The sequence below is a fragment of the Podarcis vaucheri genome (assembly GCF_965113315.1).
Source record: "Podarcis vaucheri genome assembly, chromosome: 2".
NCBI lineage: Eukaryota > Metazoa > Chordata > Lepidosauria > Squamata > Lacertidae > Podarcis > Podarcis vaucheri.
The window spans coordinates 115656208-115672319 of record NC_138760.1 but is presented as its reverse complement, the minus strand read 5'-3'; the positions used below and the strand labels follow the sequence as shown (position 1 = coordinate 115672319).

At 46.1% G+C, this 16112-nt stretch overlaps 1 protein-coding gene and 2 long non-coding RNA genes across 4 annotated transcripts in view; 2 read left to right on the top strand and 1 right to left on the bottom strand.

Annotated features, from left to right (window-relative positions):
• LOC309525433 overlaps positions 1-16112 on the top strand; it is an 85899-nt gene that overhangs the window by 18759 nt on the left and 51028 nt on the right. The window contains exon 2 of the long non-coding RNA XR_014216276.1: positions 725-6130. This is a non-coding gene — a long non-coding RNA (uncharacterized lncRNA). The remainder of the gene's footprint in view (positions 1-724; positions 6131-16112) is intronic.
• LOC309525410 lies at positions 3125-8580 on the bottom strand. Its single transcript, XR_014216244.1, has 2 exons — positions 8113-8580; positions 3125-3808 (listed from the first exon to the last, which is right to left on the bottom strand). It is a non-coding gene; the product is annotated as an uncharacterized lncRNA (long non-coding RNA).
• The window catches only part of NRM (nurim), a 143494-nt gene continuing 136084 nt past the window's right edge, over positions 8703-16112 (top strand). The window contains exons 1-4 of one of the 2 annotated variants that reach the window (XR_014216072.1): positions 8703-8917; positions 9883-10085; positions 10614-10790; positions 11651-12502. Coding sequence is in view for 1 of the 2 variants with exons in the window: in XM_082210641.1 (XP_082066767.1) it covers positions 8773-8917; positions 9883-10085; positions 10614-10790; positions 11651-11968 (843 nt within the window). In the remaining variant the exon portion in view is untranslated. Of the gene's footprint in view, positions 8918-9882; positions 10086-10613; positions 10791-11650; positions 12782-16112 lie in introns of those variants that run through there. The other variant, XM_082210641.1, reaches the window with a different exon arrangement.

Genomic DNA, 16112 nt, shown 5'->3' with positions numbered 1-16112 from the left:
TGGTGTCTCGGGTTAAGTACTTAATTCGTTCCGGAGGTCCGTTCTTAACCTGAAACTGTTCTTAACCTGAAGCACCACTTTAGCTAATGGGACCTCTTGCTGCTGCCGCGCCGCCGGAGCACGATTTCTGTTCTCATCCTGAAGCAAAGTTCTTAACCCAAGGTACTATTTCTGGGTTAGCGGAGTCTGTAACCTGAAGCGTATGTAACCTGAAGCATATGTAACCCGAGGTACCACTGTATAAGTGTCCCCTCTGTTTTACCACACCTCCAGCACAGATTTGTTTTTGTCTTACACATTTTAGCTATTTTGGTAGGACTTGAATTAAGTTTGTATACCACTGGTGGGAACCCTGATCTCGTCCAAAGAGGATTACACAACTTAATGGGGGATAAGCCTATCAACAGACACAGTGGCTATGTTCTACTTCCCCTGGTGATAGTATGCCTCTGAGTGCCAGTTACTGGAGATTCATGTTGTAGGATAACCAGTCTCATATAACCAACATGCTGAAGTTAAATAATGCAGGATGAGGTGGTTAAAAGCATAGAGTAAGCTGTCCTGACTGGCTTAGCTCACCTTGGGGGGGACTAGGTAATCAAGGCTTTGTTCCCCCTGAGTCTACCAGAAAAGCTCAGCCTCGGTGAAGAGGCTAGGCTGGTTGCTGCAACTTATCCACATAGCTCTTACAAGCTATTCTTGTCTTCCTATACCCATAATTTAGGAACTTTCACCACTGTAACTAAGCCAAGTTTTACTGCCTGTGCAACTTTTTCTGACTGCTGTATGGAAAAGCACATGAATCTGACCTTTGGAGAGTTTGTAAGTAAATCATTTTTAACTTACCAAACGTGTGATCTTTTTCTATGCTTACACTAGTGGGGGATTTTGGAACTTAGTACGGTATATTTTAAAGATCTATATTTCTATGCTTTGCTTTACTGCATGTTGTGTGATTTTAGATCTCTGTGGGTTCCCTCACCCAAAAGTACTTGCATCCCAAATTTGGATCTTGGCATCCAGGAATTATCCTAGTTTTTTAAGCCTATTTTTTCCCCTTTGCAACTAACAATTCATTACTATAGCATCCCCCAGAGATGGCCACTTAGCCTCTTCATAAACACTTCCAATGCAGGAACATCCATCACTTTCTGGAACAGCCAGTTCCAATGCTGCACAGCTCGTATAATCAGGTATCTTTTCTTAATGTTCCATCAAAATCCCCTGTCTTGTAATTTGAACCCATTGACTAAGATCCCAAACTAACTTGCTTCCTCATCTATGTGTCAGAACTTAAAAACAAAAACCGATCACCTCTTAACTGTCTCTTCTCCAAACACCCAACTCCATACTGAGAGCCCGTGTGGTGTAGTGGTTAGGAGTGGTAGTCTTGTAATCTGGTGAACCGGGTTCACATCTCCGCTCCTCCACATGCAGCTGTGAGTGACCTTGGGCCAGTCACACTTCTCTGAAGTCTCTCAGCTCCACTCACCTCACAGAGTGTTTGTTGTGGGGGAGGAAGGGAAAGGAGAATGTGAACCGCTTTGAGACTCCTTCGGGTAGTGATAAAGCGGGATATCAAATCCAAACACTTCTTCTCCTTCAACCTTCCTCAGAGGACTTTGCCTGCTTACACACCAAACACTTAAAGCACCCCTCCAAAAAAAATTAATTCTGAAGGCTTACCCCTCTCAGAGCTATAATTCCCAGCACCCTGAAACTATAGTTCCCATGTTTCTTTGGGGTGTGTGCATTAAATGTATGGTATGTATACATTTGGACCACTGACAGTCTTTTTCACCCTCCTCTGGATCTATTTCAGCTTGTCAACACCCTCCCTCAAACTCTTGGCGATGAGTGAGAGAAGGAATTGAGCGGAGCTTCCAGACCATCTCTTTACTGAGCATTTATTCTGATTTATGCACACAGAGATTAGACCAGGGGTAGGCAACCTAAGGCCCATGGGCCGGAAGTGGCCCACGGAGGCCATTTAACTGGCCCCCGAGCTGCCCCCAAACTGAGCCACCAGGGAATCTGGCTGCTAAAATGGCATCCGAGCGGATTTTTGCTGAATCGGCAAAATGTCCTGGAAAACCTGGATGTATGGCAAGTTAGGCGATGTTATCAAAAAATGCATTGCATTAGAACGTCAGCAATCCTAAATTCAAAGATTTCTGAGTTTTTGCTTTGGCGAGTCACAGTATCCCACGATAGCCTACCTCAAAGAATTGTTGGGGTGTTAGAATGGCATCACTGGGGAAAGGGCAGGACTCAGATGTAACAAATAATAACAGCTAAGAACTAGCCAGACATTTAGGACATCTAAGGCTACAGTCCTTACCTGGCAGTCAGTCTCAGTGCATTCAGTAGATATTACGTATTGAGTAAGCATGCAAGCAATGGAAGTACACAGATGCAAAGCTCAGCACATTTGGAAGAAAACCGTGTTGAAATCAGTGAGAGTTAGGCCTCATTCATACAATTGTTTATTCTGTTTCCCTGTTAATTACTATATCATCTTTGAGCTTTGAGCCACTTTTGAAATCAAGTGAAATCTAATGGATGTTTAGCGATCATGTAAGGGTTAGCCTTAAGGAAATCAGCCCTGAGTGCTCACTGGAAGGACAGATCCTGAAGCTGGGGCTCCAATACTTTGGCCACCTCATGAGAAGAGAAGACTCCCTGGAAAAGACCCTGATGTTGGGAAAGATGGAGGGCACAAGGAGAAGGGGACGGCAGAGGACAAGATGGTTGGACAGTGTTCTTGAAGCTACCAACATGAGTTTGACCAAACTGTGGGAGGCAGTGGAAGACAGGAGTGCCTGGCGTGCTCTGGTCCACGGGGTCATGAAGAGTTGGACACAACTAAATGACTAAACAACAACAACAAAGGGTTAACCGTGATCCCTTCCAATTCTACAATTCTAAGGTTCTAATTTTTATTTTTGCAGTAAAGGATTACTGGTACTTTCCTTATCACAAGCTGAAGCAAACAACTGCTGAAAGTTAAAACCCCACAATTCCAAGGACAGATAATTGCGATTCAAAGCCTCCCACATTAGAACAGATTAGTTGCATTTTTAGAGTGATGTTCTTTGATGAGCTCAATTAGCCAACCAACACGTACAATATTCATCAGATAGATTATTATCTGTTTAATGGATAAGGAAGTGCATTCCTTATCCCAAAGGAATGCAAGCTCTGAAACATCAGAGCACTTATATGGATACTTGTGAGTAAAGATTCACAAATGGTGCCTCCCTTTGATTCATGGCAGAGTCTTCCTCATGCATGCAAGCGTCCACCAGAAACAGCCTATAATAAATTCAGGCTGAAAAGAAGTTAACTTCGCCACCAGAATCCTTTGCCTCTGCCTTCTGCACTTGGTTCTGAATTTGTATAATTTCAGCCCATTTATTTCAATGGGAGAGATTTGGACATCAATGAAACTTGAAACATGCTTCCTTTTGTCTGGATGGTGGCCTCTGACAGGTCTTGAAGGACCAAAAGAGTATCTGATCTTAACAGGGCATGTGCCAGACATCAGAGGAAACCCCCCCCCCCCACACACACCCCAGCACAGTCTAGCCTATAGGTCCAGCTGAGGATGTTTCACCCCTCTCATTGCAAGAATCTGCTGACAATGTTTCAGAAAGGAGGGGGCAGATTTTGCTCAGCGCTTCTTCCGCTCCAGCCTGACTTCAAAGGGAGTCTGAGTGTTATCTGTATATAGATAAGGTCGCTGCTCAAGCAGCTGTAACACTCATGCAGTCCAGCGTCTCCAATTAGTCTTTAGTTTATGCAGTAGCTGTAGAGAATAAAAGAACTTATACTTCAGAGCTCTCATCCATGTGGTTCATGCTCTGCTGTGCTCCGCTGACTTTTGGAACTGAGTTTGGTGCTCACAGCTCTGAGTTGTGAGTCCACAGCACTTAGACCTGCTCCCTGCAGTGGAAGGTCTCTGGGAGTGCTTTCCCAGCTCGCCTGGCCCAGTTGGGGCTGAAGAGGTTGAGCCCAGTCGTTGGCACTGGCTCAAAGGCGAAGCTGACACCAGCCACCACCAGGGATGTAAGACGGCAGCAAATTCTGCTGCAACCTATAACCATCGCAATCAGTGCTGTTTTTGTTCCGCTGCAGTTTGGTTTATTAGTATTATTAACTACAAGGTCCCAGGGCGGGATACAACAATTAAAATATAATATTTAAAACAACATACAAACACAGAAACAAGGAGGGTCCTAAAAACACACACCTCAGTAAGGATAGCTCAGTTGGCAGAGCACGATAGAGCATTAATCTCAGAGTTGTGGGTTCGAGCCCCACATTGGGCAAAAGATTCCTGCATTGCAGTGGGATGAGCAAGATGACCTTTGGGTTCCCTCCCAGCTTTAGAATTCAGGTGTCAAAATTTAGGATGAAGAGCCACATATTCAGCACTAGCCAAAAGCTGTACAATGAAGGTGCCAGGCACAACTTGGGGGCTCCCACAGAAGGCCATGTGATGCTCTTTGGCATGCGCTTTTAAACCTTGCTTCACCCTCATTCCCTATGAATGAATGAGACACCTCAATAAATATCCGGCATTCAGGAAAGAGGAGTGACAGGTCAGTATGTGTGAACCATGGCACACACACCCTTTCTCTGTCTTTACAATTTGATCACTAATCACAGTTGCAATAAAGGTAAAAGGACCCCTGACCATTAGGTCCAGTCGTGGCCGACTCCTGGGTTGTGGAGCTCATCTCGCTTTATTGGCCGAGGGAGCCGGCGTACAGCTTCTGGGTCATGTGGCCCGCATGACAAAGCCGCTTCTGGCGAACCAGAGCAGCGCACGGAAACGGTGTTTACCTTTATCTACTTGCACTTTGACGTGCTTTTGAACTGCTAGTTTGGCAGGAGCAGGGACCGAGCAGCGGGAGCTCACCCCGTTGCGGGGATTCGAACCACCGATCTTCTGATTGGCAAGTCCTAGGCTCTGTGGTTTAACCCACAGCGCCACCCGCGTCTCTGCAATAACTTAGTGTTTGTCTTTGCCTTTTCGGTTTGTTTGATTTTTTACTTGCAAAATCCTGACCCACGAAACACCAAGACCAACCATAAAAATGTGCTAATAAAAGCTTCCTGGCTGATATTGAATGAGCCATGCAAAATAAAGCATTTGTTGGGAAATGTTAAATTAAGTCAAAGAAAAACAACTTTATATAACTGTGTAAATAATAGTTTAATTGTAAATCAGTACAATGGGTGTAGTTGGAAGTTCCCTTTCTTTGCTGATTCGCATATCAGATATAATTATGTTCTTTTTCTATTCAAACTCTTATTTCTCTTTCTTTTTTCTTTCGTCTGTTCTTTTTTCTGTCTATACTCTTTACAATCTCTACAATCTAGTGAATGTTTTTACGTCGCTATTGTATGTATTTTAAGGTTTTTCTCGTTCAATAACGATTTATTTATTTTTTAAATGTGCTAATGGCAGCTTTGGCATGTGGTGCTGTGCACCTGTGGAATTAACTGTTCCTTTGAAGCATGAGCCATGATAGGTTCACCAGATGATTCAGTCTCCAGGGACTGACTGAAGCAATGGATAGGCATTGAGGATCCACTTATTGGCCTCACCAGAACAGGAAGTGCAAGGAAAGCAAAAATGTTTTCCTTCATGGGGACTTAAGAACTGCCACCTGGTGGCAAGAGCATCCTTTATACATCTAGCTGGGATGAAGCCAGAGTAGACCACTGCTTTTCAACTAGTGGGTTCGTCACCTGATCCAAGGTGGGTTGCAACAGGAGCACTACCACCGTGCAAATTTGTGGTGAAAGGTTAAGAAATGGGTCCCCGAATGTATGTTTGCATTAAAAATGGTTCCTGGGTCTGTAAAGATACCTGGTGTAAACAATACTGACCCAGGTACAGTGGTACCTCGGGTTAAGTACTTAATTCGTTCTGGAGGTCCGTACTTAACCTGAAACTGTTCTTAACCTGAAGCACCACTTTAGCTAATGGGGCCTCCTGCTGCTGCTGCTGCTGCACCACCGGAGCACAATTTCTGTTCTCATCCGAAGCAAAGTTCTTAACCCGAGGTACTATTTCTGGGTTAGTGGAGTCTGTAACCTGAAGCGTATGTAACCCGAAGTACCAGTGTATTCTTCTCCTTCTCCTCTAATATTGGCCAATGACACTGCAAGCCAAAGTTCCCAAATTCCCTATAATTCCCAAAATAATTATAGGGACAGAACTGCCTAAATTATGTAGAAATTTATTTATGTATGTGACTACAGCAGCAAGAATTCTGCTGGCCCAAAAATGGAAAGAAGCAGAAGTTTTTGGATAAAAAAATTTACAGAATATGCAGAAATTGTGAAACTTACCGGAAGAATAAGAAATCAGGATGACAAACTTTTTATAAAAGAATGGAAATGGTTGATTGAATATTTACAGATAAATTGCAAACAGATAAAAACATTGGCATTGTAATAACCTGCACTTTTCATAAGAGTATATATTTAAAGTAGATAATTAAATGAGCAAATTAAATGAATTTGGATATGCAGAAGATATAAAAAATAAATTTAAGGAACTGCAGAAAGAGGGGGAAAGAAGTCAAACTTCCAAATGTTAAAATGATTGTAAAATTAATGAAATGTATAAATTTGAAAAGTATATTTTAAAAAAATTAAAAAGACAATGCAAGGCAAACGCGAGGTGTCCGGGGGGGGAGGGGGGAGGCTTCCTTCCTTCCCTAACTCTGCTTTAATCTACAGCAGGGTTGGGGAACCTTTTCTGCCCAGGAGTCTTCATCCTTTTCTTCCCTGTTCCTGCAGGGTGAAACTTGACAGGTGGGCAGTTTCTCTCTTTTCACCTGAGGGCTGCAGGGCTGATTTGGAAGAACTTGATCAAAAATCCAAACTTGCACACAGGCCTAAAAATCTCGCTGAGCCCTGTTAAAAGCAGATTCAAAGCCCTTGGGTATGTCAAGCTGCACCAGGAGCAAGCCTCCTGGACCAACGCAATAGGATTTACTCCTGAGTAGACATGTATAATAAGATTGCAGTGCCATTTACCAGCCCTACAGTTGCACATCTTCTCCCTGACACAGTAGGCGATGGTTTTTAAATTTTGGATGAATTAATCAGCTGTCACACTCTTTAACAATCATCGTCCTCAGGAGTTCACCAGACCTCCTCCTCTGCTTATTTATAGCTATCGGAACAAAACTTGGTCCCCCCCCTTTAATCCCCGCTTTTAATAAATGGAATACATGGGGGCAATGTTTTATTGCTGCTACTTTACATTTTAAGGGTTTAGGATTTTAACCTATGGCATTTGATGTTTAATGTGTGGACACTGTAAAGGTAAAGGGACCCCTAACCTGGGTTGCGGTGCTCATCTCGCTATACTGGCTGAGGGAGCCAGCGTTTGTCCGCAGATAGCTTCCAGGTCATGTGGCCAGCAAGACTAAAACGCCTCTGGCGAAACCAGAGCAGCACATGGAAATGCCGTTTACCTTCCCGCCAGAGCGGTACCTATTGATCTACTTGCACTGGCATGATTTCGAACTGCTAGGTTGGAAGGAGCAGGGACCGGACAACGGGAGCTCACCCTGTCATGGGGATTTGAACCGCCAACTTTCTGATTGGCAAGCCCTAGGCTCTGTGGTTTAGACCACAGCACCACCGTTTAATTACTTTGTTCTGTTGTGTTTATGACCGCTGGCGGAGGAAGAAGAGTGGGGGGGGGAGCGCACAACCCCCAGCAGTGCGATCCCAGTGGGGTGCCATCGCGGCTCCCCACCACCACCATAGGTGGCGTGCCATGCCCCTAGGACACGTGCCAGCCCCAGCCCCGCTTGCTCTCCCCGCACACATACACACACACGAAGCTCCACCACTGTTTATGATTTATAACCTGTTTTATTAATTATGTTTGGATTGAAAAAGGAAGGCGACCCCAAAATGTCACATCCCTACATTCGCATGCCAGGCGGTGGGGGGTGGCGGCGTTTGTTTCACTGTGCAATCCTATACATGCCTACTCATAAGTAAGACCCCCTGTGTTAGATGCTACTTACCCTAAGGCACATGAGACTGGGATCCTAGCCACCTACGCAGGCTTACCTGAGAGCGGATTCCATTGCGCTCACTTGTGAGCAGGCAAGGTGAGAACGGTGGCATTCTTAGCCCCTCCTCCGCGGTGCTGCGCTTAGAATCCGCTTTCTGCTTTCTTCGTTGCGGTTTGCCGTCGTTCTTGGTCCGGATCAAAGAATCACAAAGTTATCAGGGGTCACCAGGGTCATCTAGTCCAACCCCCTGCAATGCAGGAATCTTTTGCCCAACGTGGGGATGGAAGAACGAGAGCTGCGTCGAGGCCCCTGGATGAAAAGAGCAGGCGCTGATTCCTTACAAGGCTCGAGGGAGCTGGGGTTGGGGGGTGGGTTGGGGGGACAACACTTACTTGTTCCTCTGCCACGGGGAGGAATATTTCGGCGGGCGGGGAGGTTCTGCTCCCTAGATCCTGTATGACGTCAAAGCCCCCCAAGAGTTCTTCGTGATGTCACGACGTGAAGGAGGAATCCCTCGACGAGAGCCCCTTCCCAGCGTGTGATGTCACTCGGCAAAGGGAGAAGACCCCCTTCTCCATCCCGCTCCTGATAGGGAGGAATTTCCCCCCCATTACGCGCTTGTGACGTAGCGGGAGGGCGTGGGGATTCCGGAGGGAGCCCCTCCTCTCCGCAGGGCGGTTCCTCCAGGCGGCGGGAGAAGCGCAATTTGCCCGCCATGGCTGCTCTTCAGCTCCTGATGATGGTCCCGGCGCTGGGCAGCTTCCTGTTCACCTTCGGGACCGGCGTGGAGCTGATCCGCTTCGTCTCCTTCCGCGCTCTGTTCCTGCAGCCGGGGACGGGGGCTGCCCAGCACAGAACCGGTGCGGGGGCGTAGGGGCGGGAGAGAAATGGAGGGGCCTTGCGGAGGAGGGAATGAGTGCTTGGGGTTGCAAAGGGGTGCGAGGTGCGCGGTCTTTGGGCGGAGGAGCAGGGATCCGGCGGCCCCCCAGGTGTGGGGCTCTGTATCGGGTCCAGGGCAGCATGGGCAGTGCTGAGGGATGACGGGAGTTGTAGTTCAGCAGCATGCCAAGAGGTGTGAAAAATTGCCCGTTCATCCCTTCCTTTTATTTTTGGTTTGGATCCTGAAGACGCCCAGGCGAGTGGCAGGAGGCTGAAACTCTAAAGCAGCCACTTTGAAACTGAGAAAGTCAAATGATAGGAATTCCTAGATCTTAGATAAGATGCTTTTAACACTGTGATTTTATGTTGCAATGGTTCCTGTTGGAAGTTTGCGTCTTGCCCTGGGCATTTTCCAACAAGCAGAAATAAATGTGGCGCCTTGTTGTGAAAGGCAGGCAGGGCTAAAGATGTGGTCTGGCTCCCCTCCTCCCCCCATGCTATTAGTATGTGAACAATATGGTTTGGTAATAATATCCCATGATGTCGTTAAAGATGATTGGATAAAAATGTCTGTATGTTCTACTTCCTGCTCTGTATGTTAAGGCCATTCAATCCAGAAGCTTCCCAATACTTTAAGAGAGCCTTCCCCAACCTGCTATCATCCACAAGTTTTGAAGTACGACTCTCACCATCCCTGCTGGCTGGGACTGATGGGTGTTGGAGTCCAACATGTCATAAATAACAGGATCTGAGATTACAGAATTATAGAGTTCGAAGGGACCCTGAGAATCATTTGGTCCAATTCCCCTGCAATGCAGGAATATGCAGCTGTCCCTTACGGGTGCACTATCGGCACCACACTCTAACCAACTGAGCTATCCAGAGAACACCAGTTTGTGGAAGGATGCACTAGGCCTCATTTTGACTGAACCTCTTTTCTTTGCAGATGCTGCTCCTAATCTTCAATGGGAAGCTGCCCTGAGGGATCCCAAGATTCTGCGGCCACTAATTGTGGACGTGGGCTTAATTGTCCTCTTCATCCTGCAGCACAGCCTCATGGCCACTCAGCAAGTCAAACACTGGACCAGAAGTTGCTTTGGAGTTCTACAGAGATCTTTCTATGTCTTCTGCACAGCGCTGACTCTCCAGGTAGGGGTATCAATTTGGGGCAGCAAAATGGGGGGAGAGGACTGAAGGGGAGGAAGAAGTCCCACAGGCAAGATAACAGAGCAACTCAGAGTGAATTCTTAGCCAAGTCAGAAACGCTAAACTCAAAATGCAGAAAAAATCTTCCTGGCATGATGCCGTTTAGATTTCACACTCTGCACTTTCATGGAATTGTTATTGCCAAAGCAAATCCCCCCAATTTCAGCATAGTACTCCTTAGTACAGTTTATTTTGAGAACGGACCTCCCAAACTCACACCGTTAACTCAGCATAGCCTTCATTATGTTGTGAAGCAAAATGCATCATTGCAATGATGAGGGCTAGAATCTTGCACAATTTAAAAAAACAACCCAGTATGGATATGATTTGTATGATTTGGCTAATGCCTGCAGGGCCAGCGGATTTTCTACAATGTGATCACAGTTTTGGAGTCCCAAAATGCAGCCACATTAGACGTGTGCCTGCAGGACAATCTACTTTTATCTAATGCGCCTTTTCCTTCCCACCTAGCTGCTGATGAGGTTCTGGCAGCCTGTGCAGGATGCTCCTGTGCTCTGGAATACGAGCAGGGAGCCGTGGGTCACTTGGGTCCCTCTCATCTGCTTCATCCTCCACTTCATTGCTTGGCTGGTCATCTTTAGCATCCTCCTCATCTTTGACTACGCAGAGCTGATGGGGGTCAAACAGGTACCGCGCAGCGTCCCTTTTCCCATCTAGAGAGGCCACCATCCGGTATTTGGTGGCTGAGCTCAGCGAGGCTGAATGAACCAACCAATGAGGGTGATAGAAGATATTTCCTCCTGCTGTAAAATATTTCTAAAAAGAGAGGTCCCAGGGTTGAAGCAAATTTGGAAGCCATGACCTCTCTCTTGGAAGTTCTTAATGTACTCTGGCTTTACAGTGATAGTAGTTAGGGGGGTGCATTGGATTTGGATGAATTCTGAGGGATTTATATATTTTTAAATAATTTTTTTATTTTAAAACTATAAGATACAATACAGCTACACACATCCACATTTGGAGATTCCTCAGAATCTCTGAACTTCCCACCTTCCCCTCCGTGGGTTCTATTATTAAACCTTTTCTACTGCATCTCTTTCAATAGTCCATATTTTATATAGGTCCATAGTACTTGCTACGAGTGTTACTGCAATCCTGCTAATGTTTTCATCTGTTTACAGTGGTCTCCAAGATAAATTATAAATTTCCCCCATCCTTTCTTAAAGTTATGGTCTTCTTGGTTCCTGAGCATAAGGGTCAGTTTTGCCATTTCGGCATAGTCCAGCAGTTTAATTTGCCATTCCTCTCTGGTAGGGACATTCTCTTGTTTCCATCTCTGGAATTCTGAGGGATTTTTCGTCAAGGCAGAGACCACAGAAGCACCTAGTGCTGCCTCAGCAGTCCAGACAACAAACAAAAGCAGATCTCACATTCCCCCTTAGTGAATATGTAGAGGCCCAATGTGTACACAGGTCTAAAATGGTGTCTTGTTTCCCCAAAAGATTTGGGCATCTGCGGTGCAAATGGGTGTTTCTCTCGTTCCGTAGGTTTACTATCACTGCCTGGGCATGGGGGACCCTTTGGCCGTGAAGTCCACAAGTGCCACCCGCCTCTTCTCCCACCTTCGTCACCCTGTGTACCTGGAGTTTCTCCTCATCCTGTGGGCCGTTCCCTGCCTTTCTCTTGACCGCCTGCTCCTCGCATTGCTCTTCACAGCCTACATCACCTGCGCCCACAACCTTGACCAGCAAGACTACCTCTACCTGCGAGCTCAGCTGGACAAGAAGTTCCAGATCTTCTCCCGTGAGGAGGCAGCCTATGGGGATCTGCTGGCTCAGAATGGCCCCTCCGTCCTTAAGAACTGAACCGGTGTGGCCCCCATTTTATATGCGGGTGCTGGTGTCCTAGTATATTGGGGCCTGAGAGCCTTGTACCTTGCACTCTCCCATGCTAAGCACTGAACGTTGCAATGTGCCTTGTAGATCTTTTTGCTTTTACACACTCGGGACTTGAGTGGTCTATAAATAGGACCTAAGAGTTCTGGCTTCCAGCAGGCCTACTTTGCTACAACTCTTAAAACACATATAAGGAGTTCTATATGGTGATCCCACATGGTCCAGTAGGTTGGAATCCTTGAGTAAAGAGGTGGAACTCCAAAGATGGCAGAATTCAACCCCAAGTTCCTTGGAGGGAAGTCTCTAGAGCAGGGGTGGGGAAAGCCTATGGGCCTCCAGAAGTTGGTGGACTTCAGCTGCCATCAACATCTGGAGGGCTGTGGATGCCCCATACCTGCTGCATAGGCTTAAAGGGATATATTGGGCCCCAAAAGTCCCCCCCACTAGTGCTAAGAAGAACAATGAGTCACTGATAACCAACTGGAATTTAGGTGAGGTGGTCAGGTTGTTGTTGTTTGTGGGAGGCTTTTTTATGATTTACAACTGCAGACAGCAGGCAGGTAGGTCAACAGACAAAATGTTCCGGCAAAGCTAGGTCCTGTGGAATCAGTGGGGCACTGCCCTAGTAACCTCAGTCTGCCCCCATCCATTCCCCACCCGCTAGCTGGCTTTACTTACAACCAGTCAGGGGGTGGCTCTGTCTGTCATGGACTCTGCTGCAGTCCTTTCTGCCCAAGAGGACACCAGGCAAACCTGACTAGGATTCTGCAGCTGTTAAAAAGCACAGAAAAACTGGGTTTTTCAATTCATTTTCTGCTACAGAACTTCTGCCCAAGGGATTTTTAAAGTATAGGATTTTTAACTTTGATTCACAAGCAAGAACTATTTTAAAGAGGTAGCACCCTAGATAATTTGTGGAATGGGCTGTGAGGTTTTTTTGCTTTCTGCAAATATATCTCTTCAGCACAGTGTCTTCCAAATACATTTCTGTTCCAAGCAAGCAATCAGAATTCATTGCCCATCCTCTTGCTTCTGTCACGTCAGTTCCAAAGCATTCTGAATTCCAAGGCCTACCTGGGCTGAAGAAGACAAGGCCTTGAGGAAGATTCTGGTCAAGATGGCCGTCCAGCAGTGGACCACTTGCCTCTCAAACCCAAATATATCTCCAAGCGGTGGGTGACTTTTAACTTGCCCTGCCCATCAGAATTAATGACAAAAACTATAATTTATGTGATCTTAGAATCAAGTACATTTACAGGCAAAAGCGGGCTGGGGGGGGGCAGGGGTTGATTCTAGGATTATGTCTCCAGGCTCCACCTAGCAATGGTTGGATCTTTGCCTTCATTTGTAACTCAATGCCTTGAACATCCACTAGCATTTCTTTTTAAATGCTGATACTGCTTTTATTGTAGCTTTTTTATTATTATTTCTGTACCCCCTTGCTAACAAAGTATTTTTATACATATGAAAAGCAAATCTTGGATTGAGAAGATAATGGTTTGTAAAGTAAAAAAAACGGGTGTGTGTTTTTAAAAAAAGTTTGGTTTGTCTCTGTTCTGAAATTTGGTTTTAATGTAAAGTGTTTCAATATTTTTGGGTTTCTTTATAAAGCAGAAGTGACCAGCTGCTCCCAGAAGCTAAAAATGAGCTCTGTATCAACAAAAGTTTTATCTATACAGTGGTACCTCGGGTTACACATGCTTCAGGTTACACACTCCGCTAACCCAGAAATAGTGCTTCAGGTTAAGAACTTTGCTTCAGGATAAGAACAGAAATCATGCTCCGGTGGCGCAGCAGGAGGCCCTATTAGCTAAAGTGGTCTTCAGGTTAAGAACAGTTTCAGGTTAAGAACGGACCTCTGGAACGAATTAAGTACTTAACCTGAGGTACCACTGTAATTATTCATGATGACAAGTTGTAAGAATCATGAGATTTTCCACCCCTGAGCTTTTGAAATACAACTCCCATCAACCTTGGCCGTATGGGCTGAAGCTTATAAGCGTTGTTGCCCAACATCCCTGCTCTATACATTTATTTATTTATTTGTTTAATTTCTATACTCTTTATATTTTTAAGAAAAACCTCAAAGCAGGTTAAAGCATATTAAATCAGTAAAACATAAATAAAACAATGTGAAAAAAGCGAAATATAGAGTATACTGTCAAAGCAACATAACAGAAAACTAAAACATTATCTTAAAGATTTCAAAATAAAACATTACAAAGGAGGTCAACTACAGAATACAAATTTAACATAGTAGGGCTGAAGAAGTGTGCATGCACGAAAGCTCATACCAAGAACTAACTTAGTTGGTCTTTAAGGTGCTACTGGAAGGAATTTTTTTTATTTTGACTATGGCAGACCAACACGGCTACCTATCTACTAATAGTAGGGCTGGGTGAGTCTGGGCTCTGCCTCCAAGGCCAGGTGGGAAAGGCCTTGCAGGGAGTGGCCTTCACGCCTCACAGCCGGGCGATGTTCCTCCGGCCTCATGAGGATCCTCTCTAATGGGACCCAAGTGTGTTTAGGGTTGCAATTAACTTAATCTTCCCTAGATCTGCGTTTAGCAGAAGCATGTGCCACTCCCACTGCCCATCTTCAAAGTCAGAGTAGCAACCACATGTATCCTATAATCACGCTTGGCTCTTTCTGTTCGGCATCGCTAAGGCTCTCCTCCCCCCGCCCCCCTCATGAAACAACGGCCTCCTTTTAAGCACCCCAACAGTTATTTACCGCCCCCCCATTCCTCTCACGGCACATGTGTGATACACACGCTTCACTCTAATGGCTCTAGAAGCATCTTAGGCTACAAGACGAAGGGATGCTCTCCTGCTAAATGCACACTCACTGATTACAGGCGCATCCTTGGGAGAAACAAGAACTAGCCTTGTGTGGAAAAAGAAGCATCCCCTCTACTTCTCTTCCCTTCTCCCCTCGCCCCCACCCAAGGGCCAGGCCCATGCTTGCTCCCCTAAACCCTAACCTAACCAGGGACCCAGCTGAGGAGAGCTGCACTGAGGCGCATTCGTGGGAGCCTCCCTCTGAATCTTCCCAGGAGCAGGAGGACTGTATAGATTTGGAACAGTGGTTTGCAGAGGAACATAGTTCATAGTAATAATAATAATATTTTTTATTTATACCCTGCCCTCCCCAGCCAAGGCCGGGCTCCATGTTGCTAACAAGCAATAATAAAAACAAGTTGAATGACTACAACTTAAAAACAAGGTTAAAATACAACATTAAAATATTGAAACATTAAGATATTAAAACGCAGCCTCATCACAGGAGAAAAGAAAGAGGGGGAGGGAATCAAACTGGCTCCAAGCCAAAGGCCAGGCAGAACAACTCTGTCTTACCTGCAGAAAGAAACTAGATCCTGCAGGGCCCTGGTCTTATGAGACAGAGCTTTCCACCAGGTCGGAGCCAGTGTTGAAAAGGCCCTGGCTCTGGTTGAAGCTAATCTAACTTCCTTAAGGCCCAGGACCACTAGGGTGTTGCTATTTATGGACCTTAAGGTCCTCCGTGGGGCATACCGGGAGAGGCGGTCCCGTAGGTACAAGGTGGGTACAAGGGTCCTAGGCTGTGAAGGGCTTTAAAGGTCAAAAGCAGCACCTTAAATCTGACCCTGTACTCCACCGGGAGCCAGTGCTGCTGGAAAAGCACTGAGTGAATATGCTCCCATGGCAGAGACCCCGTGAGGAGCCTCAATGTAGCATTCTGCACCCGCTGGAGTATCTGGGACAGCTTCAAGGGCAGCCCCACATAGAGCGAATTACAGTAGTCAAGCCTGGAGGTGACCATTGCATGGATCACTGTGGCCAGATTGGGGCGGGAAAGGTAAGGGGCCAACTGCTTGATGCGGCAAAGGTGGAAAAATGTCGCCTTGGCTGTTGCTGTAACCTGCACCTCCATGGAAACTCTTAACGGAAGGCAATGGCACTAATTGGGCCCCCTCAAGAGAAGGGAGTTGGTCCCTCATTCCCATGCCATCCCGACCCAGCCATAGGACCTCTGTCTTCAAAGGATTTAGTGTCAATTGGCTCCCATGAAACCATCCAGCCACAGCTTCCAAGCATCTGGTCAGTGTGTCCGGGGCCAAGTCGGTGTGGCCATC